At 35.1% G+C, this 25,025-nt stretch overlaps 1 protein-coding gene across 1 annotated transcript in view; it reads right to left on the bottom strand.

Annotated features, from left to right (window-relative positions):
- Positions 1 to 7,259, bottom strand: part of bsh (brain-specific homeobox) — a 58,868-nt gene extending 51,609 nt beyond the window's left edge. The window contains exons 1-2 of the mRNA XM_089090193.1: positions 7,160 to 7,259; positions 401 to 716 (exon numbers count right to left, since the gene is read on the bottom strand). Of these exons, the coding sequence (XP_088946319.1) occupies positions 401 to 716; positions 7,160 to 7,249 (406 nt within the window). The 5' untranslated portion in view covers positions 7,250 to 7,259. The remainder of the gene's footprint in view (positions 1 to 400; positions 717 to 7,159) is intronic.
- Positions 7,260 to 25,025: the final 17,766 nt, after the last annotated feature.

The raw sequence follows: 25,025 nt of genomic DNA, 5'->3' as shown, positions 1-25,025 counted from the left end.
TTCTCTTCAGTTGTCTCTAAGACTTCCTAAAAATCTCTTGAAACTTTTTGCTTCTTTTTGAAAAAGCCTGGTCTTTTAACTAACCCGTATAGTTGTTACTTATTAGTATTTCTTATTAGCATTGTGATGTCTGTTACACACCTGTACAAATACGAGAAATGAAAAAAGTACCACATACACTAATTATAAGGTACACTCTATCTCTTAAGTTAAATTCTGCACATTAGGGGCCCCAACCCCTTCTGGAAGACAAAGAAGTTAACATGCATGAATGTAATATTTGGAAAATGTAACCGTCTCTGAGAAATGCTTTTTTGCCTATAAAACGGGCTTCACTTTTGATAATTAATCACGAAAACATGATCTTATAATCTCTCACACAATTAATAAAACAGTTTACCTGTTTGCATGAACATAGAAGATGAGTAGTCTCTGCTTATGTCTTGGTGATTATGTCCTGAGATAATTTGTCCATGAGAAAAGTATGGTGGCTGTGGTCCTAAGTAAGTAGCTGCAGCACATGCCATTGCGGCTGCAGCTGGATTTATAGCTGAGAATAAAGCCAATTCATGGGGATACGCTGTTGCAGAAAAATGAGGATGTTCAAGGTGTCCAGCTGGAGATCCAGTTCGAGGTCTGTCGTCTAAATGAGATACTGTACAACTATTTGGTGACACTTGACTGTAGGATACGTCACTCTTGGAAACTTTTACTACCTAGAATGTAAGTTTTTGTTTGTTTTTCTTCTAATAAAGAAAAGCCTTGAAAATATCAAGGCTTTTACAAATAATTGACATTGTAGTTTAACAAGAAAATTGTTATTGCAGCCAAAAAGCAATCTCCTTCAGTTTTAAAGCCTTCTTGTATTTTGGGCTTTTATTTCTTTCTTTGTTCTATTTTTAAGTAAAATCTAGCGTTTTCATTTTCTTTTCTTTTTTATAATGCGATGCTATACTCTTAGCAAAGATGCATCAATTTATACTTTCTTCCCCTGGTTTCTATTGTACACTGAGAATTTGATCGTGTTTGACGCTGGACTGTTTCATATGGCACCATCCTCCTGCCTTGTCGTAACTATTATTCTTACACTGCCGGTAAAAAGTAAGTAAGAGTACGTAATTGTAAGCAAGTACTAACACGATACGAGCAGAGGGAGATTGGACTGTAAATGGGGTACTGTTATGTCGTCAAAAACTAGTAGAAATCTTGTTTTCTTTCAAGCAAAGTGAAAAAAAAAACAGAAAAACAGTCGATTGATAGTCTTTGACTCTCTTTTGGGTTTAGCGACTATCATTCGTTACTATTAACATCACACTCAACATCCATTTAGCTCAATATCCATGAAATTCAGCCCCGTGTATACCACTCTCATTAAACTCAGCCTCCCGGAAATCACCCCTATAATTCAACTAAACCATTCTGATACTCAACTCTCATTCAAATCGAAAGTCCTGAGCAATGCAATTCATCAATGCAACTGGGAAATTTAACCCAGCCGTCTTCTTGCATTGTTCCAATCTGGTTTTCTGACCTGGTTTTGTCTAATGGAAGGATATTTTAACTAATAGGTTTAAATGATAATGTATATGAAAATAATATTTGATGAAATCCAACCCACCTTTTGTCATTAATTAAAGAAATGTTTTCCAAAAATATCTTTCAAGCAAAAGAAAAGAGCCATATCAAAATTTAAAACAAACAGACATAAAACCATAAAACAATGCAAATTTAAAAGGAACAGAAATTACTATGAACAAAATAAATAAAACCTGAGGCAAACAATAATTAAAACTAATACCAGATCAAACAAAAAGATAGCAGGTACTGACTGCTATAGGCTAATAGATAAATCCTATCACGAAAATAAATCAAAATGTATAACCAAGTCAAACTTGAAGCCAGCACAAATTACCACAAATAAGAGCAAGGCTACCAACCCCTTAAACTTTCTAAAGGGCAGGGCGTCCTTTACGCCCTTGTTGAAAGCAAAATAAAACTACAATCCAATATATCTTTATTTTATATATACAGAATACATTTTATATATTTTAAACACTCCTTTATGATTACAACATCGAAAAATGACAATTGCTGATACTTCTTGGAATTATCATTATTACATTTGAAGAATACAGCCCTAGGCTACTGGTATATAAACAAGTTGCTGTTTATCTTGGTTTTTATTATCTTTCAATAACTATTTCTCATCAACAGTTGTTTAATTATACCAAGTAATATAAAAAAACAACAAAAAATAAAAACAAATCAGTAATCAAAAGAACAAAATTGTCACCCTATGATTTTCAAAAATACATTTACCCTCACCCCCCCTCCAGATTTTAGTTAATTGGTGCCACTGTCTTCAGCCATTAGGACATTTGGGACGCAACTACGTGGTACAGAAGGTTATATTTGGAAAGAGCACCGAATGGTAGATCGGATGGAACGTTTATCTTTCACCTAGCAACACAATCGAAACTTGGACAAATTTACTGTCAAATGTCCGATCTAATCAGTAATCTAATCAACTTCTAACCAGCACCAGTCAACAAACAGTTTGTGGTAACGAGCTGTAAGTAAGGAGCAATCCGGCTCAACAGTAACCGAAACTCTAAAAAAATGGAATTTTGATACCAAAAGATAAATCAGAAGAAACAGATTTTTATGTTGATTTCAAATATATAAGCTTCATCAAGTTTAGTATTACCCATCAAAAGTTACGCGCCTGAGAAAATTTGCCTTATTCTCAAAAAAAAAGGGGGAACACCACTTAAAATAATAGAACATTATTGAAAATCACACCATCAGATTCAGCGTATCAGAGAACCCTACTGTAGAGGTTTCAAGCTCATATTTGCAAAAATGTGGAATTTTGTATTTTTTGCCAGAAGAAAGATCACGGATGCGTGTTTATTTGTTTTTTTCCCCAGGGGTGATCATATCGACCCAGTGGTCGTAGAATATCGCAAGAGGGCTCATTCAAACGGAAATTGAAAGTTCTAGTGTCCTTTTTAAGTGACAAAAAAATGGAGAGGATCTAGGCTCCCTCCCACGCTCATTTTTTTGCCCAAAGTCACCCGATCAAAATTTTGAGATAGCTATTTTGTCCAGCATGGTCTAAAAATATAAAAATATGTCTTTGAGGATGGCTTAATTCTCCACAGTCCCCAGGGAAGGGCTGCAATTTATGAACTTTGCCCAATGTTTACATTTAGTATTGGTTATTGGGAAGTATACAGACGTCTTCACGGGGATTTTTTTCTGGCAGTGAGGGTGGGGGTGGATCGGGGGTTAAGTGGGAGGATATTTCCACGGAGGAAGTTTTTATGGGGGAAGGGACATTGCTATAAAGAGGGCGCCGGATTTCCCAGTATTATTTAAAAAACGAACAAAAATTAAATATAAAAAAAATGTTTTCAACTGAAAAACTTTTCAACTGACAACTTTTCAACATCAAAACTAAAAACGAACAGAAACTATTATGTTTATGATTGGGTTTGCCCCCTAGTCAATACCTCGCTCTTTACGCTAAAGTTTATTTTAGTACTTTCATAAGAGCTATTTATTCTAGTTAACGGCCTTTGTGATTAAGGGGTCATTCTTAAAGAATTGGAAACAAACTAAACTTTAGCGTAAAGAGTGAGGTATTGACTAGGGTGGCAAACCCCCTAATACACATAATAAGAATATAGTAATATAGAAGTTCGTTACGTAAGTTAATTCGTAAGTTACGTATATTTATTACTAATTAAAACTTTTGTAAATAAAATAAAACAACTTTCGCAAAAGCCATTTAGCCAAAAAAAAAAAAAAGTAAAATTAATATGCAAATTTCATTTTAATTATTCATGTACGGTGAGCCAAAATCAAAACCTGCATTAATTTAAAATATTCCAAAATTAAATGAAAAACAAGTTTTTTTAACAGAAAGTAAGGAGCGACATTAAAACGAACATAAATTATTCCGTATATGAAACGGGCTATCCCCTCCTCAACGCCTCGCTTTTTACGCTGAGGGTTTGACTCTTTCTCACAACTCTATACTTTAAAACAATGAAAAACTTTAACGTAAAGAGCGAGGTGTTGAGGTGGGGACAGCCCGTTTTATATACGGAATAATTTCCGTTCGTTTTAAGTTTTAATGTTGCTCCTTACTTTCAGTTAAAAAAAAAAACTTTTTTGTATTTATTTAATCAAACAGTTCGTGTTAACGAACTGTAAGTAATGAGCGATCCGGCTCAATGGTAACCGAAACTCTAAAAAACGGGATTTTGATACCAATAGATACATCAAAAGAATCAGATTTTAATTCTTATTTCAAATATACAAGTTTCATTTAGTTTAGTTTTACCCATCAAAAGTTACGCGCCTGAGAAAATTTGGCTGATTTTCGAAAAAAGGGGGAAAGACCCCTAAAAGTTATAGAACCTTAATGAAAATTATATTCCGCGTATCAGAAAACCTTACTGTAGAGGTTTCAAGCTCCTATCTACAAAAATGTGGAATTTTCCATTTTTTGCCAGAAGAAAGATCACGGATGCGTGTTTATTTGTTTGTTTTTTTATTGTTGTTTTTTTTTTCCCAGGGGTGATCGTATCGACCCAGTAGTGCTAGAATATCGTGGGAGGACTCATTAGATCGGAAATTAAAAGTTCTAGTGCCCTTTTTAAGTGGCAAAAAAAATGGAGGGCAACTAGGCCCCCTCCCACGCTCATTTTTTTCCCAAAGTCACCCGATCAAAATTTTGAGATAGCCATTTTGTTCAGCATGGTCAAAAATATGATAAAAATGTCTTTTAGGATGACTTGATCCCCCAAAGTCCCCAGGGGGAGGGCTGAAAGTTATGAGCTTTACTCAATGTTAACATATAGTATTGGTTATTGGGAAGTATACAGACTTTTTCAGAGGAGATTTTTTCAGGTAGGTGGGGGAAGGAGAGGGTTGGGGGCTATATGGAAGGATCTTTCCATGAAGGAAGTTTTCAGGGGGGAAGGGACAGTGCTATGAAGGGGGTGCCGGATTTCCCAGAATTATTAAAGAAAAAGATCAGGAATTAAATAAAAAAAAAACAAGTTTTTCAACTGATCAACTGATTGTGATTAAGAGGTCATTTTTAAAGAACTGGAAAAAAAATTCGAACTATAGTTTAAAGAGCAGGGTCTTGACTAGGGGGCGAACCCCCTAACATACGTGTTAAAAATTTATGAATATAGAAGTTCGTTGCGTAAGTTAATTCGTAAGTTACGTATATTTATTACTAATAAAAACGTTCGTTAATAAAATTAAACAAGTTTCGAGAAAGCCATTTAACCAAATATAATATGCAAATTTTGTTTTAATTATTCATTTACGGTGAGCCAAAATCAAAACTTGCATTAATTCAAAAACGTTCAAAAATTAAATAAAAAAAATAAGTTTTTTTTAACTGAAAGTAAGGAACGACGTTAAAACATAAACCGAACAGAAATTATTCTGTATATGCAGGGGGCTGTCCCCTCCTCAACACCTCACTCTTTACGCTAAAGTTTGACTTTCTCACAACTATATTTTTTTAAACAATAAAAAAACTTTAGCGTAAAGAGCGAGGCGTTGAGGAGGGGACAGCCCCCTTCATATACAGAATAATTTCTGTTCGTTTTAAGTTTTAACGTCGTTCCTTACTTTCAGTTAAAAAAACTTGTTTTTTTTATTTAATAACGTACCAAAGACCGGCCATAATTTTTTGCAATCAAGCTCTCAAGTGATGTTTTTTGCTAAAAGTTTGTTATTTGAATTGAGTTACATGTCTTTGATTTGAAAAGGCTTGAGTTAATCTGGGAATGAATTCCATGGGGTTGAATCGAAGAAAGATTGAGTTGAATATGATCGAGTAGAATGGAATTGTCTTAAGATGGGGTTGATTTGAATTAGGATTGAATTAAACGGGTGTTGAGTTGGATTGGGTTGAATTAAATGGAGGTTGTGTTGAATGGGGGTCGCTTTGAATGGGAGTTGCCTGGGGTAACGTTAAATGAGGACTGAGTTAAAGGGATTAATTTGAACAGGGTTGAGTTACTTGAATAACCTTTTTCGATGACATTCAATTTAGTTAAAACCCAATTTCAGCTGGAATTTTCCAAGTATTTCCTAGCTCAACTTCGCAGCGGTTTGTTATTTTTTTGAAAAATAAAGTTATGTTAAGAATTTGTTAAAAATTATAATTTTTATACTTATTTTTTAATATAGTTCTATGAAAGAGGTCTCACCGCAACGTTGTTCGAAGAATTATTGAAGGTTGTATTTTACAATGTTCGCGAACCTATCTTTTATAATGCTGTTTTTATATTTAAATATACGCATGCGTATATTTAAAGTGTTTTATGACATTTTTACACGTGGTGTTAATTTCCATCATCACTTGACTAGCATTGCTACTAGTTCGGTGACCTCAGGTTTGTACAAAAGCGATCCCTTTTTCTATAAGACATGTTAGCCCTAAGGTATGGGAAGCATGTTTCAACAGTTGATGAGCTAAATGAATTTCACAGTGAGCTGAAAGGACACTATTTCTCTAATTATGAACTTGAATCCGTACTGGGCGAATTATCTCTCGACTGATTTTTTTTTTTTTTTTTTTTTTTTTTTTTTTAAGAAGGGAAAGATTACAGAGTAGAAGAAGTATTTTCTATTTTGTGTCTTTGACATCCAGCTAGGTCATAAATATTTACTAGAGTTTAAAATTTATTAATTTTATTTGTATTTATTTTAGATTATTTTTTTTGGAGGGAGGGGGCAAGGATGGCTGGTAGCGACTGTGTATACAGGGTTTTGTAAAGGTTGATGTTTACCCATACCAGTTCATAAACTTTGAGTTTGTTTTTGATTTGTTTATTTCTTTTAATTAAATGCAATTTTTCGAATTTAAATTAGATTTCTGTAAATGAAATGTAACTGTTAAGGCAAAAACTTATTTAGTTTTTTTTTAAGGCACCCCTGTAAAAAAGAAACTTCTGTTGGACATCGCAATGATGAAAATATTCATTTGTTACACGAGGAAAAAATTTAACCATTTTTTGGTTATCTTAAAATTAGCATGGAACAAAAATCAATTCTTTGCGACAAAATCATTAATCGATATGTATCTACCTCTATATTTTAAAATATATATGCATATCTGTACCTTAGATGACTTGAAAAGTATATCCTCAATAAGGAAAGAAGATTTTTGGCTATCTTTATGCAAAATTGATTCATATAGCTTCTGACTCATTTTAGACACAACTTGCTTTAGCAAGACCAATTGCTATACTCCTCCAACTAGCTCAAGCGTATCAAAATATAAATTTTATCCCCCCGTATCCCTGAATGTTAACCAATCAGCATGTTTTCTCATTCCGTAAAATGGTTTGATTGGCTCCTAGAAATACTTTTACCCCACCTTTTCCCATAGGTCTTTGGTAATATGCTGTGGATACCTCAATTTCCAACTCGCTAAACAAGGTTGAGCAATGCTTATTAGTCAAGTAATGTAATTAACGATTCGGAGACCTTTTGTGGAACCTAGCAATTTAGTATTAATTAGGGAAAACAATGACCAGGGACAATATTGAAGACGAGAGGGAATTAAGGACAATTTACAGCGTCGCATATGACTAAGGGGTAAATGAAAGCACAAATCGACAGCATTGTCACGTACTTCTTTGTTTTCTTCAAGTTACTATATCAAGGAGGTAATTTGATTTAAAGGTAGAGGGGAAATAAATTCTGAATGAAGTGTGATTCTGGGAATGTTTATTAATTAATCTATTCATATCGTAATTTGTAACCGATTGCTTCATTTGTGATTGAATAACCAATAATGTTAAAATAGCATTTTGTATTTAAGTAAGATAAATCGAAATATGTAATCTTGGTCAGTTTGTGAACGAAAACTGGATTACCATGTTGATAAACTTTATGGTTGATGGTGAAATGAAATGACAAAAATACATTCCCGAATAAAAGTCAACTTAAAAAATTTAAGCAGACAGAAACTTTCACGAATAAAAATGCTGTCACTAAACTTCTCGGCTCAAACACAATGTCTTGTTTTTTGGTCTTCATGCAACAGGAGACATTTTTGGGAGAAAATTAGACTCAAAACAAGAAGTAAGTAATTTAATAAACCTATTTAAAATAAACTTTATTTGTAGCTGCTAGGAAGTTTTCAGTAGAGAGCAAAATACATGTAAGCATAATGAGCAGTGGGGCAACAAGATTAGCAGCCTTTTATGCAGGGAACTTCCAGCTCGTTGTAAGCTTTAAAGCTGCTCTCTGATCTTAAAAAGTTTAAAAATAAAAAATTTCTCTTCTTTTATCTATAGCTATAGGTCCGTTTAAAAAACACGTGTAAAACAGAATTATTATTATTTTTGAGAAGTCGAGTCTCGAAAAATGTCCTGAACAAGAGAAGGCTAAAAATTTTTGAATTTTTGAACCCACACTTCAAATAGAATATTTCGTCTCAAAATGAATGCTCACTTGCTCAGGCTAGTGTCTTGAGAGCTACTGATGGAATTCTGAATCCTATTATACCAATTATGATATATTACATTGGTCAAAACGATAGGGAGAACAGCAAGGGAGGGAGTGGTATTCTTTTGTGTTATAATATTTTTGCCCAAAAATGGAGCAGCTAATTCTTCAGCATAGGTGGATCAGCAGAATGACGACATAATGAGAAAAGGTGGGGGGGGGGGGGGGGCAAATTTGCCCAGACATTAGAAAGATTTTCATTCAGATACTATGGCCAGGATATTTCTATAGCCCTATAGTCAATTGGGAGTGCCCCAGAAATGGGGGCTATGACCTTGCTTAAAGAAGTCTTAAAAGATTTGGAAATCAGAATCAGGGAAGACTTTTGAGCTGAAAGTAGGGCTTTCCTTACATATATTTTCCTGATTGCGCTAATCCATATAGGAACAGCATCAAGGGCGCCATCGGAAAATTTTCTCGGGGGGGGGCAAATGCTAAAATATCAGTTGTGGTTGGGCGACAGGGAATATCTTTTAGGAATTTTTTAATGTTGGAATACGTTTATTTTTAAATACTTTTAGGAAAAATACTCTCAAATAAAAAGAACAATTAATTTGCATGCAAAATGAAACAAAATACAGTAAATTTTAAACCACAAGGAATCCTGGCAAAGGGATCAATTTGTTTAATCAATAATATATTTAATTATTATGCATTTAATCTGAAAAGAAAATCAAACTCAAACCAAAATTACAGAAAGATTGCTTCCGCAGATTTTAACAGATGTAGACTTGTCTTTATGCAATTAAATTAAAAAAACAAGTTTTTTAAACTGAAAGTCAGGAGTGACATTAAAACTTAAAACGAACAGAAATTATTCCGTATATGAAAGGGGCTGTCCCCTCCTCAGCGCCTCGCTCTTTACGCTAAAGTTTTTTATTATTTTAAAAAATAAAGTTGTGAGACAGAGTCAAACTTTTGCGTAAAGAGCGAGGCGGTGAGGAGGGGACAGCCCCTTTCATATACAGAATAATTTCTGTTCGTTTTAAGTTTTAATGTTGCTCCTTACTTTCAGTTTAAAAAACTTTTTTTATTATTTAATTTCTGATCGTTTTTTAGTTAATGCAGCTTTTATTTTGGCTCACCGTCGTTGAATAAGTAAACAAAATTTGCATAAAAATTTTACTTTTCTTTTGCTAAATGGTTGTCTCTAAATTTGGTTCTGACGTAATTTACTAATTAACTTGCGTAACCATAGTCAATACCTTGCTCTTTAAGCTGAAGTTCGAATTTTGTTCCAATTCTTTAAAAATGACCCCTTAATCAGAAAGGCCGTTAATTAGAATAAATAGCTCTTATGAAAGTACTAAAAAATCTTTGGCTTAAAGAGCGAGGCATTGACTAAAAGGTGAACCCAATCATATAGCTACTATTTTTTGTTCGTTTTAAGTTTTGATGTTGCTCTTTACTTTCAGTTGAAAAACTTGTTTTTTTTATGTTTAATTTCTGATTTTTGTTTTAAATAATAATGGGAAATCCGGCACCCCCTTTATAGCAATGTCCCTTCCTCCATGAAAACTTCCTTCATGAAAAGTTCCTCCCATATAACTCCTGACCCACCCACCCCCCTACTCCCAGAAAAAATTCCCCCTGAAAACGTCTGTATACTTCCCAATAACCAATACTAGCCTATATTTTAACAATGGGTAAAGTTCATAACTTTCAGCCCCCCCCCGGGGACTTCGGGGGATTAAGTCCTCCTAAAGGACATAGCTATTATATTCTAGATCATGTTGAACAAAATGGCTATCTCAAAATTTTGATCCGGTGACTCTGGGAAAAAAATGAGCGTGGGAGGGGGCCTAGTTGCGCTCCATTTTTTTGCCACTTAAAAATGGCACTAGAACTTTTAATTTCCATTCCAATGAACCTTCCCACGATATTCTAGGATCACTGGGTCGATACGATCACCCCTGGGAAAAATAAAAAAAAAAAATAAAAAAAAAATAAACACGCATACGTGATCTTTTTCTGGCAAAAAATGGAAAATTCCACATTTTTGTAAATAGGAGCTTGAAATCTCTACAGTAGGGTTCTTATGATACGGTGAATATGATGGTGTGATGTTCATTAAGGTTCTATAGCTTTTAGGGGGTCTTTCCCTCTTTTTTCGAAAATCAGCCAAATTTTCTCAGACGCTTAACTCTTGATGGGTAAGATTAAACTTGATGAAACTTATATATTTGAAATCAGAATTAAAATATGATTCTTTTCATGTATCTATTGGTATCAAAATTCCGTTTTTTAGAATTTTGTTTACCACTGAGCCGGGTCGCTCCTTACTTACAGTTCGTTACCACGAACTGTTTGATTTCCTATACCTTAGAATAGTATATAGAAGGAGTAGAGATACTAAAAAAAATCATCCTCCCTGCACAGATATTACGCTTCGATTTTATAATAGTCATGTAAAATGTAACTGTTACCCAACAGGACAATTACCCCCCTCGATTGGTGGATTGGATTTTGATGGGCAATCAAACAGTTCATGGTAATGATCTATAAGTACAGGATGACCTGGCTCAATAGTAATTGAAACTCTAAAAAACTGAATTTTGATACCAATTGATGTATCAAAAGAATTGGCTTCTTATGCTGATTACAAATATATAAGTTTCATTAAGTTTAATTTTACCCGTCAAAAGCTACGAGCCTGAGAAAATTTGCCTGATTTTCCAAAAAAGGGGGAAAGACCCCCTCTAAGTCACATAACTTTAATGAAAATCACACCATCAGATTCAGCGCTTCAAAAAACCCTACTGTAGAGGCTTCAAGCTCATATCTGTAAAAATGTGGAATTTATTAATTTTTGCCAGAAGAAAGATCACAGATGCGTGTTTATTTATTTGGTTAATTCCCTAAGGGTGATCGTATCGACCCAGTGGACCTAGACCGTCGAGAGAGGGTTCATTCTAATGGAAATGAAAGGCTCTAGTGCCCTTTTTTAGTGAACTCCCACGCACCTTTTTCCCAAAATCGTCTGATCAAAATTTTGAGATAGCTTTTCTCTTCAGTGTACTTTAAAGCCCAATAACTATGTCTTTAGAGATAAAATGACCCCCTATAGCCCACAAGGAAAGGTTCTTAAGTTATAAAGTTAACATATTGTTTTATTTGTTACTGGGAATATTTTATTTATTTATTTTATTCAATAAAGGAGAAAGCCACAGGCTGGTCGCAATATACGTACAGACATTTTTCGGGTGGGGAGGGTAGGGAGAATTTTCTGCTGGAAGGATTTTATACTGGAAAAATTTTACATGGAGAGGGAAGTTTCAAGGGGGTGAGCTTTTTAGGGGAAATTTTGAACTCGGTGTATTTACCAGAATTCCTATACAAAAGTTCTTTAAGTCTTGCTTTTTCTTTACTGATTACATTTTAGGCATGGAGATGCTAAGGGTGATTGTACGGGTTAAATTTTTGCCAGGATTGAATTGTCCAGAGGATATTTCTGTGGGGAGGCGGGTGTTTCCGTGGAGGTGGAGTCATGTATCCTGTCGCTATTAAAAAACGATCAGATATTAAATAAAAAAAAAACAAGTTCTTTCAAGTGAAAGTAAGGAGCGACATTAAAACTTAAAAAAGAAGAGAAATTATTAAATATTTGAGGGGGGTTGCCCCCTCCCCAACACCTTCCTCTTTACGCTAAATTTAAAAATTTTGTCCAAATTCTTTAAAATCAACTACTGAAACACAAGGGTCGTTTAATTAGAACAATAAGTAACCTTTTTTGAAGTGCCGAAAAACTGTAGCGTCAAGAGCAAGGTATTGAGGAGGGGGGCAACCCTCCTCAAATACGTAATAATTCCTGTCCGTTTTAAGTTTTAATGTTGCTCCTTGCTTTCAGTTGAAAAAATTATTATTTTTTACTTAATGAGGCTTGGAGATAAACTTTTTTTCTAAAGGCAATGAAAAAAGTATGTCAATTAAAGTAAAAGTATATAAACATGGAAAAAGCGATTAATTAAAAAAAAATACACAAAACAAGAGCCTACTTACATAAAATAAGATATAAACTCCCAACATTCCGTTTTGTTGAGCAATGCCGAAGCGTTGGACGGATGTTTTTTTTAACAATATCGACAGTTTTGAACTTGGTTATCAAACACCAAAATATTTAATGCCTTTAGACTCATTTTTCTTATAAGATTTAACGCATTATCAAAGTAGTTTGTTCAAAGTAAAACATTAAAACTAGCATTAAAAATCAAATAAACATTTTTAATTCAATATTTGGAATTTAATTTTTAATACCGAAAACCAATATATTTGACACCTTTATACTTCGTAACTGTAAAAAATTAAATCTTTCTCAAAGCAACAACTACATAAATTCGATGACTTCTCGAAATATAAAAAAATGAAAATAAAACACCAAAAACGTATCCGTTCAGAGGGAAAATACAAAAATTCCCAGCATTCCGTTCAGGGGAAACATTTCTGATTATAGTGGCTTCATTTATCAGCTCATGGGTATTCTGGCAATGCAAGCAAAAGTTGGCGGCATATTTTTTTTTTTTTTTTTTTTTACCGGAATTGCCCCTTATTAAGTTGTTTTCCTTGTGTTTTCTTTAATTATACGAACTAAAAACATCACTAATTACCAATAAACAAGTACATATTTAGGATCACCATAAAAAACTGATTCTTTGATCGAATTTCATCAATATTTAGGCTCTTACACTTTCATTATACGATCAAAATCTATTCGCAGACAGTCAACAATGGGGCAACCCACATTTTTTCTATGGTTTTTGCATATTCTGCTTTTTTTTTGGTTTCCTTATATTTACTTTATAGTCCCAAGTTTTCAGAGGGGTACCATGCCCCCCCCCCTGTCGGCGCCCATGAACATCATAAGGAATAGTAATTTCAATAACGCTCTTATACAGCAATCTTAGGGCTGACGTTCTTAGACCCAACTTCAAAGAGTACTTTCATATGACTACGTAGGAATTATACCTAATATTGATGAAACTTTAATTAATTTACTATGTGTTAAGTTGGTGCAGAATATTGGTTTCATTTTATTTAAAGTATATTTTTGCATTGCCAATTTTGAAAATTATCTACCGTTCTCCAAACTTTATTGTCCCAAGTAAAACCTCTGCTAATTAAAAAAAAAGGTAAGAAAGGTTAAACTATTTGATATTTAGTCTCAAAAATGGAAGGTATCCAAAAAAGAAAATAGATAGAATCAGGTGCCTAGAACATGAATAACTATTATTCTAGGCAAATTGAGAAAAAGGGGTCAACCTAAACACAATTGCTATACAAATGATTCTTCAATTACCCGAACCAAAACTATATGCTAATTCCAAATCCGAAAAGCTTACCGCCCTACCTCTTTCACAAATTTGAGTTTTTTGAGGCTGAATTTGAGGTTTAGGCAAAAAATGTTGATTGAGTAAATACCAGCAACTGTGATTAGATATGTCATTTCTACACTCTTTTTTGCTGATAAACATGAAAATAAATGTTTTAAGTCAAAACAATTGTTTGGAGCTTAAAGCTTTGAAAGAGAGTAAGGTTGGGAGAGATGCTCTAGAAAAATTGTGAAAAACGGAGTCAACCTAAAAAAAATAATTGCTATAAAAATGATTCTTTCACTACCCGACCAAAAAATATGTGCTGATTCCGAATCCGAAAAGTTTGCTGCTCTAGCTCCTTCACAAATTTGTTTTTTTTTAAGTTGAATTTGAGGTTTAGGCAAAAAAATATTAATTGAGTAAATACCAGCAAATGTGATTAGATATGTCATTTTTAGGCTTTTTTCTTGTGAACATGAAACTAAATGTTTAAAGTAAAAATAATCGTTTGGGGCTTAAAGCTTTGAGAGAGAGATAGAGTGAGGTTGGGGTAGTGGTTCAGCCTGCAGGTGTATATTAAACTTGGCCTATGGAAAACAAAACATTTGCAGCCTCGTGCCATGGTAACAACCAAGATTTTGTCCAGGTAAAGTTCAGTATGCCTGGAGCCTCAGTTTTGTGAAAGTGAGGAAGAATGAAGAGGAGGAGGGGAAGTTCGAACACATATTTGGCAACAACAAAAAAACATTTTGTCAAAGAGCTTCCCTTAGATAGGACAAAACACTAGTTCCAAAAAAGAGATCAATATACTCAGACATAATGCAGCACAGAAATCAAACAGTTCGTGGTAACGAACTGTAAGTAAGGAGCGACCTGGCTCAATGGTAACCGAAACTCTAGAAAACGGGTTTTTGATACCAATAGATATATCAAAAGAATCAGATTTCAATGCTGATTTCAAATATATAACTTTCATCAAGTTTAATGCTACCCATCAAAAGTTATGCGCCTGAGAAAATTTGGCTGATTTTCGAATAAAGGGGGAAAGACCCCCTAAAAGTTATAGAACCTTAATAAAAATCACACCATCATATTCAGCATATCAGAGAACCCTACTGTGGAGGTTTCAAGCTTCTATCTACGAAAAAGTAGAATTTTCCATGTTTTGCCAGAAGAAAGATCAGGGATACGTGTTTATTTGTTTGTTTGTTTGTTTTTATGTTTTTTTTCTCCAGGGGTGATCGTATCAACCCAGTGGTCATAGAATATCGTGGGAGGACTCATTGGATCGGAAATTAAAAGTTGTAGTGCTCTTTTAAGTGACAAAAAAAAATGGAGGGCAACTAGGCCCCCTCCCATGCTTATTTTTTTCCCAGAGTCATCCGATCAAAATTTTGAGATAGCCATTGTGTTCAGCATGGTCGAAAATATGATAAATATGTCTTTTAGGATGACTTAATCCCCCGATGTTCCCAGAGGGCGGGCTAAATGTTATTAACTTTACCAATTTTTAACTTTTAGTTTGGTTTATGGGTATTTATCAATAAGTTTTATGTTGTTTTTTTTGGGGTTTGGGGGTGGTACGGGTGGGTCGGTGGTTATGTTGGAGGATCTGTTCATGAAGGAAGTTTTCATGGGGGAAGGGAAATTGCCATGAAGGGGGCGCCGGACTTGCCAGCATTATTTATTGGTTATTGGGAAGTATGCAACCATTTTCAGGAAGGATTTTTTCTGGAGGGCGGGGGGGGGCTAGAGGAGGGGGTTACTCTGGAGAATATTTCCGTGGAGGATGTTTCTTTGGGGTAAGGGGCATTTCTATGAAGGGGGCGCCGGATTTCCAAGCATTATTTAAAAAACGATCAGAAATTAAATAAAAAAACAAGTTTTTTCAACTGAAATGTAAGAAGGAATATTAGAACTTAAAACGAACAGAAATTATAACGTATGTGAGGGGGAAACATCCCCTACAAGTGAAAGAATTTTAATGAAAATCACACCGTCAGATTCAGCGTATCAGAAAACCCTATTACATAGGTTTCAAGCTCATATCTGCAAAAATCTGCAACTTTGTATTTTTTGCCAGAAGAAAAATATACGAATATAGAAGTTAGTTACGAAAGTTAATTTGTAAAGACATCCATTTAGCAAAAGAAAAGTAAAACTTTTTGCAAATAAAAGCTGCATTAACTAAAAAACGATCAGAAATTAAATAAAAAAAACTAGTTTTTTAAACTGAAAGTAAGGAGCGACATTAAAACTTAAAACGAACAGAAATTATTCCGTATATGAAAGGGGCTGTCCCCACCTCAACGCCTCGTATTTTACGCTAAAGTTTGACTCTTCCATATAATTCTATTTTTTAAAACAATAAAAAAACTTTAGCGTAAAGAGCGAGGCGATGAGGAGGGGACATTCCCTTTCATATACAAAATGATTTATGTTCGTTTTAAGTTTTAATGTCGCTCCTTACTTTCAGTTTAAAAAACTTGTTTTTTTTATTTAATCAATTACATAAGGCAGATAAAATTCACATTAACACAGAGATTCACTGGATAGTGGCAAAGCTATTCAAAATATGGTCTTCTTCGCTACCATCGTCTTCAAGGTTTCTGGCACCAACTATTTCGTAGTTAGAACAGCTTGTTCCTTTACAATTGCCAAAAGCCCAGGTACATTTGAAGCCCTGCTTCTTGCAAGAACATCGCAGTGTCGAACACTCGCTCTTACAACTACAGTGAGACACTGAGAGAAGGGAAGGCGGTGCCGGTGATCTATCTGAATGCACAGATCACAATTCTCCTTTCCGCACAATCTAGCATACTCCAAAAGATCCAGTCAACACTCAACATTTTTCCACGCTTGTACTTGGAAGTATGCTCGAAGAGAATGATGCTTGCAAACATCGCTTGTTAGTGGGTGCGTTTTTGCCTCAGCCTACTTCCCAGAACTTCCAACTTTTTCGGGGAATTTCCTGTAGCGGACCTGGCCTAGACTTGTTTAATTTTCTGCAGTCTTAAATAAGAAAAGCATGACCTTCTCTTCAGCTTTAATAATTTCGTCTTTTGTAGAAGCTGAATCTAGGAATAGTCCGGCGATATCCTGGAAGTTTTTCGTCTTTTTTGCATGGTTCAGTGGTGAAGGTTTTCCTATGCAATAAATTTACGAAGTCGAATCGCATCCAAGAAAGGTATGGCGGAAATTATTTTGTTCGCAAAGGGTGTCACCAAGTTTCAGTTTAGCTGCCAATATATCCCACAGACGGCCTCGAGTTTTCTGTGACTTTAACTCGGGATGGAAAAACATTGGTTTACAGTCTCACTTCGTGTGATACAGTAAAAGGACTAATAAGTCAGTATCTTCTCCTATTAAGGCAGTAAGTTGGCGTTCTGCCGAATCAACCGAAGTCATCACAATCAGCAGGTCAGCATCGGCTGGTGACTGGTACACTTTGCATCCCGCATCCTTAAGGTAGCCAGAGAGCATGCTTATGATTGCCTGCTTGTTTTCTGCGTTGCTAAGGAAATCCAGGAAGAACTTCAGAGTCTGGTAGTTCAAATTTTCTTCGAGATTTTTCAGGTCGTCCGTCTTAACATACTCAGTCATATCTTGAGTGATACATTTTATGTCGCTCTTCAACAACTCAACACCCACACTAATAATGTTCATTTTCTTCTGGTTTTGTCGCTATCATTTGGTTGGGCGTAAAAGTTTAGCAGTAGTATGAGCCATGGGCCTTAATGTTACAACGCTAGCCTTACCGTCGGTCTCTTAAATAACTATACCATCGCCAAACCCCTCCTTGACGAGCTCCTTCATGTAAAATTGGCTATACACAGGCTCTTCCGAATCACCGAGGAACTCACTCGTCATGTTGACCAAATATTTTTCGAGTCTACATCTCTTTTTTTTTTGAGTCTATCAGTCAGATTTTCTGCATGGTTCTAAGGGAGGTTGTTGCCAGAGGCAAAGTTGCAGTAATATTTTTTGTGGTATACAAAATCTGATGCCTGCAGATCCAAATTCTCTGCTAGAATTCGGCCGTGAACTTCCTCGGACCAGTGATCATTTTGCTTTTGAAAAAGTCCCACTAGTGTCTCACTGAACTCTGCTGTGCGGACGCGAAAGCTGTTTTTCTTCTTGTGAGTCTTCTCAAAAACCATTCTGCTCGAACAGAATAAACAATCGGTTTTGAAATCAAATTGTTCGATCAGGCGATTTGAATCGCCTGATACTAATCGCCTGATCTCCTCCTGTGGGACTCATTTTACTTGACTAAGAATCGCAAGTGCTGGTCAATGGCCCTTGTATTTGTATAAGAACTTCGGCATGACTTGTGAAAACAATCCCCCACACCAACCGTCACATCAGTTCGTTTTCGCTTTTTACTTGATTCGTTTATGGTTCTCGTTCCTATTTCAATCACAACAACTTTCTCGTCCGCTTCGACTATTTCTTTCTTACCCTAGGTTCACACAGATGTTCACACAGGAGCGAAATTTGCCTGTCGCCGCAATTTAGTTGCCAACTTTGGCAATTTTAGTTGCTTCGTCAAGCAACTACCCAGAGTTGAAAAAATCCAACTTTTATCGGGCAACTGAGCGATTTTTCGAGCAATTTTTTCAAAACAACAGCAACGATGGGAGAAACAAATGAAAACGATCAAACTGAGAAGTTAATTATGGCTGTACAGTTTAATAAAATTATTTATGAAAAGAAGGAAAAGGGACATAAAAATGTAGTTTTGGTCCTGAAAGCATGGCAGCAGGTGTCTAGAGCGACAGGATTACCAGGTGAGAACCATTAGCCTATGTCAGTGTGGGTCCACCTTTTTTTGTTACTGCAGTTGCAATAAAGGCATGTAATATGGCACAGCAAAGTCTTGGTTTTTATCAGCAAGAAAAAGTAGTGTTCAACTCACTGTATTTCTTTTCTTCTTTCGGCTTCTCACAGCAAGGGAAAGAAGTAAAACATCATTCTGATCCATTTCAACCACGCTCTTTTAATTTTGAATATTTTGCGGGTAAAAGTTGGACGACGTAAAAATCCTGTGTGAACATAACGGCGACTAAAATTGCACATCGATGCAATTGACGAATATTGCCTATCGCAGCAAATGCTTCTGTGTGAACCTAGAGTTAGAGTTTAAACAAATCATCATTCCAGATAAAACTTCACTCCATGAAATGACGTAACGAGTCACTTTAAGTGAAAAGAAAGCCAAACTAATTTTAAAAATTCAGGTAATTTTCTAATTGGAATTAAAAAATTAAAAGTATCACTCAGACACCACAACTATTTTGCAGCTTACATAATAAGTTTATCGATTCTGATAAAATTTTCAGGAATTATTCTAGTTGAAATTGACAAATCAGATTTTTGGGGTGTTACCATTTCATCTAACCTTCACAAATACTAAACGACATAATACCTAACCGTCAGGACATCGACAAAACATTCTTAAGTTTATATAATAGTATAGGTATATAATAGTTAAGAAACAAATTTCGGCTACATATTTGCACATCAGGAGGGTGGGGGTAAAGCATAGCATATATTAAATACGTAACCTAACCTAACCTAGGTACCTTTAAACCCCCCCCTAAACCCCAAAAAACTAAAGTTTTAAAATTTGTCGATGTCCTGACGGTTAGTGGTTCTGACGGATTTTTTTGTCGATGTTATGACGGACTTTGTCGATGTCCTGACGTTAGTGGTCCTGACGGTTAGATGTTATGACGCCTTCCCAGATTTTTGTTCATTCTTGTACCTCAAATCTACTTCTGTATCTACCGCAAACCTTTACCAGCATTAGTTAGAAAGTAGAATTTTCAGACTAAGAATCGGAGACGCGAAGATCCTTCGAAACTCGTGAACGATGACGATTTTAGAAAAAGTCAGACTTTTATGTACCAAAAATTTGCCTCAAGGACTACCTCAGCCACTCCATCCTCAATCCAAGTTGCTATAATGTTCTAATGTATTAGGGATGTTAAATCAAACCCCTAAACCACGTCCTAAATTCAAAATTGACTTTTCAGGACGGCATTTTTTACTTTAAAAAATTCACCCTCAACCTTAACCTAAAAAAAACTAAAATTTTTTGAAAGAGCTAGAGTGGCAAACTTTTATGATTTGTAATCAACACATATTTTGTAGTCGGATAGTGAAAGAATCATTTGTATAGCAATTTATTTGAGGTTGACCGCTTTTTTCACAATTTTCTAGAACCTCTCCACCAACCTCACTCTCTCTCAAAGAAATAAGCTCCAAACAATTCTTTTGACTTTAAACATTTAGTTTCATGTTCATCAGCAAAAACAGAGCGTAGAAATGACATCTAATCCCATTTGCTGGTATTTACTCTATCAAGATTTTTTGCTTCAACCCCAAATTCAACAAAAAAAATTCAAAGTTCTGACAGAGCTAGAGCGGTAAATATTTCGGATTCGGAATCAGGACGCATTTTTAGTCGTATAGTGAAAGAATCGTCTGTAGGCCTATAGCAATTTGTTTGAGGTCAAACCAAATTTTTAATAGACTATATGTAATTTCTTCAAGCTGTCGTCTTAAAAATGGCTCGCAATCCAAAAGAATAATAAACAAACGAGGGAGTCATTAGAATGCAGTGTCAGGATCATAAATAACTACTTTATTCTTTCATTCAAGTTGAGACTTTTTCAAATTTACGGAATAACTGACTAATTGGTTTACTGACAAAAATATTCGTTTCTTATTCGATATATAAAGCGAATATAAGACGAAAGCATCAAAATATCTTCAGTAATTAGAATGATTCTGATCTGAAAGGTTTAAAAAGAGATACATATGGTATATTTTTACCCGTAACTATAAGTGTGATTTTTACTCTTAACTAAATCGTATTTACTACAGTTCGTTTCATCCTTGTTGTAACCGATAATGTCCCTCACCAGCTATTTAAAATGATTGCTTTTCGCTGAAAGCTTCATGGAGCGGTACTCATGGAAAGTTAAAGAGCCAATCGTCCTACTCCTCCGTGCGTAAACGCTCGGTACTTCGCTATGGAGCGTGATAACTGGGGTACCTTAGCGTTGTCAATTTTAAGATAGCACTCGTTGTGTTAGCTTTTATAATCTAGAAGATTATGTCTGAAGTACTTCCTTTGCTTATAAACTTTCGATGGCCAGAGAACGACTTAATATTCCCCACATTTTTTCCCACGGATCTATTTATCTGTGTGTTATCGGCTTCTGAATGGTATCTTGGATTGCCAATTTGTCCAACAGAAACCTGACTAATCGCTGGGAAATCTGAGTTGGCCGCGATTTTTACTATCAATCTAGTTAACTAGGATAAGAACCTGCTGATTGATGCTATTTTTCCCAATTCAATTTTTGGGATGAAGCAGAAGACAGTAAATTAATAAGCTTTAAGCATAAAGGATACAAATTTGGATTCGGGAAAAAGGCGATAATCAGATGATTAACCGTCTAAAGCTGGGGAAACTGCATTAGAATACTGAGTCAATAACGGCCATTGATCGTTTTTTTCTAGAATGCCTCTGCCTAAGCTTTTTTTTCTGAAAATCAAGCGATATCTCTAGTGGGAAAGCTGGCATTTTGGGAGTTAGGGATTTTAAGTCCCACTGTCGACGCAACTGGACTTTCCAACTAAGTGGTAGTAGCAGCAGTATATGCTATTACCCACAAAAATAACAATGTAGAGTACTAGGATGAAAAAAATGAAAAGAAAAGAAAAGAAATATGCCACTCGCATTGTACTAAACTGCTTTTTCCGAAATAAATGGGTATTAATAGAAAAGAAAAGAATGAGCGGAGAACTAAAACTGTGGTACAAAATACAGGGACCCTTTGGAATCCGTATTCCTTTATTGGCCGAAATTTTCCCATATCTACCCTCAGCTTCTTAACCGCTCTATTTATCAAGATTGAACAAATAGAATATAACTGAATACAACTGAACATAAAGATAAAAGAAAATGTAATCAATGTTACTAAATATTGCTTGATTAGCAATGTTATTCTTCAATTTGTCCAAACTGAGGTTGCTCCTTCTTTTTCTAATTAATTAAAAAAAAAAATTTTGCACACAAGTTTTCAAAGAAAAGTAAAGAGCTTCATTAAACCCAAATCAAAGTGTTCCAAGCGTAAAAAAAACTTTTTAAATGGTTTCACTTTTTTTTACTTAAATAAATAAAAAAAAATCAGAACTTCAGAGAGAAAATATCAGTATATGTGTATTAAATGACAATCCATGGTCAATTGTTGTAGTTTTTTTCAGTATGCAAAGTATGTTCTGGTCTTGTGGAGGCATGGGGGTTGTAAGCCCTACTTATGTTGATTTTTGCTCATTTTAAGCTTGAGTCCGTTATTTATGGTAATTTATATTCTTTCTGGGTTTCATTTATTTACTGATGGTGATTTGTGGTTGTTTTACGCTTGGAAGATTATCTGACTTTATTTCTTGTCATTTTTGGTTTCATGGAGAACTTTTCTTTATTTGAAAAATTTGTTCTTTGGATTTTTTTTTTTTTAATTTGCGTCTGTTCGTTTTTTATTGACGGTCCTTTTAATGGAAAAAATGTTCTGTATCTTTTTGTTTTTTTCCTATAAGAACCCATAGTTTGACTAGCTATTTGTGTGTTGGAGAAACTTTTTCAACAATTTTTAATCCTGACACAAATAGTATTGTTTAATTTGATTTTATACTTCTTCAAATTTACCTAAAAAATATAACTTAATATTATTCCCAAAAAATTATATCCCTGCTCTTTGACGACCTAGGCACAATTATACTCTTTTGATTTATTTAAATCGTAAACGCAGAAGTAGTAATAATAGTAGCCCCGAAAGTTTCAACGTAATACCCCTTTCGATAGATTTCTGAGGTGTCTCATTAGCAACCATAGACACGGAGCTTTTTGATCTAGTTTTAAATAAGCATTTAGTTTGAAGCATAATGGGTCAATTGCATAATTGTGGGGGGTTGACATACCCAATATAGCTAGACACAAAATTACTGGACCTTATTACTCTTCTGAACAAAATGGCTGTATCAAAATTTTGACTGAATATGTTTTGAAAATGAATGGGCTTGTTAGAAAGGCTGCTTGCCCTCCAATTTCTTTGACTCTTAAAAAAGGCACTAGAATTTTTAACTTCCAATCTAATTAGCTCCTTTAAAAGTTTCAACGATATTTCTAGGTATTATGGAGTGATGCTGCCAAAGATATTGCTTATATGACATTTTGAGAATCTGCATACATATAGTTTTTTCGTTTAATTGAAACTCCCCCTAAGTTTTCCCTAAGAATTTCACCTTAATACCCTTAGCGTCATTAGTTACAGTGAATTTGGTGGTAGCAATAATAGAATACACATAGTGCTTTCTGACTAGTTCAAACTCCACCGCAAATTACCCTTGAAGGTCTGGCTTAATAATGTAAGCTATTATTGAGATATTTCTTTGTCACCTTTTTTGAAAATCTACATACTCATAGTTCGTTTTGATTTAGTTCAACATTCACCTAAATATTCCTGGATAGCTTCAACTTAGCTTGCATAGTAGCAATAGTTGTAGTAGCATTAGTAGCTTGTGCGCATAGCGCCTTCTGTTTCTTCAACATCCCCTTTAGCACACGCTGAAAGTTTCAACTTAATACCATCAACGGTTCCTGAAGCATTTCTGATCAGTCCTCTTAACAATCTATGTGGGCCTAGTGTGTTTCCATCTAGTTCCATACAGTTTCAATATTTCCCAAAACTCCAGCATTAATACCCTTAGTTTTAGTAGCAGCAGTAGTAGTAGCAGTAAAATTAATAGTAGTAACCTTAGCTTTTGTGACAGTACCAGTAGTAGAAGTATTCATAATAGTAGAAGTAGTAGTAGTATGAGCAGAAGCAGTAGCCTTACTGAAAATATTTATGAAATTTGTTTCTTTCGGCTATTTCAACATAACCGAAAGAAATATTTCGGTTAGTTAAAGGCGGGCTGATAAGAATAATATAAAGCATCTACTGTGGATCCTTTTGAAACTACTACTACTACTACTAACAACTCACCGCAAAACCAAGCCGCCTGAGGCCAACACAGCTACGCACGCTCCTCCTCCACCCCAATCTGTTCAAAGCCTCCCTTTTTACACCCGCCCATGAAGTTCCCATTTCCTTTAAGTCTTTCTTTATGACGTCCTCCCACCCCAGACGGGGACGACCTGGTTTCCGTTTAGCCTTAGATGGTTGGCCGAAAAGAACAATCTTCGGCAATCTATCATCCTTCATCCCCATAACGTGCCCTAACCACCTCAACCTTTCTTTCATTATAGCCCTAGAGAGCGGTATTGAACCACATATTTCGTAGAGCCTATTGTTTGAAATACGGTCAGTCAACCGGGTACCCAGAACAATCCTTAAGCAATTTCTCTGGAAAACATTTAACAAATCTTCATGTTTTTCGGAGCGTCCATGCTTCAGAGCCATATTTGACCACTGTCATCACTGTAGCTTCTAATATTCTAATCTTGGTTTGCAGACTTACCTTCCTATTCTTCCAGACTTTTTTTAACTGTGAAAAAACACCCTGAGCCTTGGCTATTCTATTTTTAACATCTTCACTGCTCCCACCATCTTTACTAATAATACTACCAAGGTAAGTGAAGCTGTCCACCTGATCAATCTTTTCATTACCCAACGTCACCTTTTCATCTTCACTTATTCCTAGCCTTAGTGACTTAGTCTTCCTAACGTTAATTTTCAAACCAATTCTAGAACCTTGAACTCGCAAAACCTCTAAAACTTCATTCATTTTGCTCACACTTTCATCTAGGATGCTTAAATCATCAGCATGATCCAAATCCAGGAGATTTTTTCCTCCCTATTTGATTCCGCGGTCACCCATTGCCTTTCCTGTGCTCCTTAAGACAAAGTCCATCAAAATAATCCATATAAAGGGGGATAGAACACAACCCTGTTTAACTCCTGATTTAATACAAAACCAGCTGCTAACCTCATTTCCTACCTTAACCGCAGCAGTGTTATTCTCGTGCATAGCACTAACCACTTTAATGTATTTGTCTGGTATACCATGCAAGGATAAGACCTTTGCTAAAACTCTTCTATCAACAGAATCGAAAGCTTGTTGATAATCTATAAAACTGAGGACCAA

The sequence above is a fragment of the Artemia sp. Qi Xiang Cuo genome, chromosome 6, assembly GCF_049724085.1.
Source record: "Artemia sp. Qi Xiang Cuo chromosome 6, ASM4972408v1, whole genome shotgun sequence".
Taxonomy (NCBI): Eukaryota; Metazoa; Arthropoda; class Branchiopoda; order Anostraca; family Artemiidae; genus Artemia; species Artemia sp. Qi Xiang Cuo.
The sequence above is the reverse complement of the archived record's forward strand: the minus strand, read 5'-3'. Positions and strand labels throughout refer to the sequence as shown.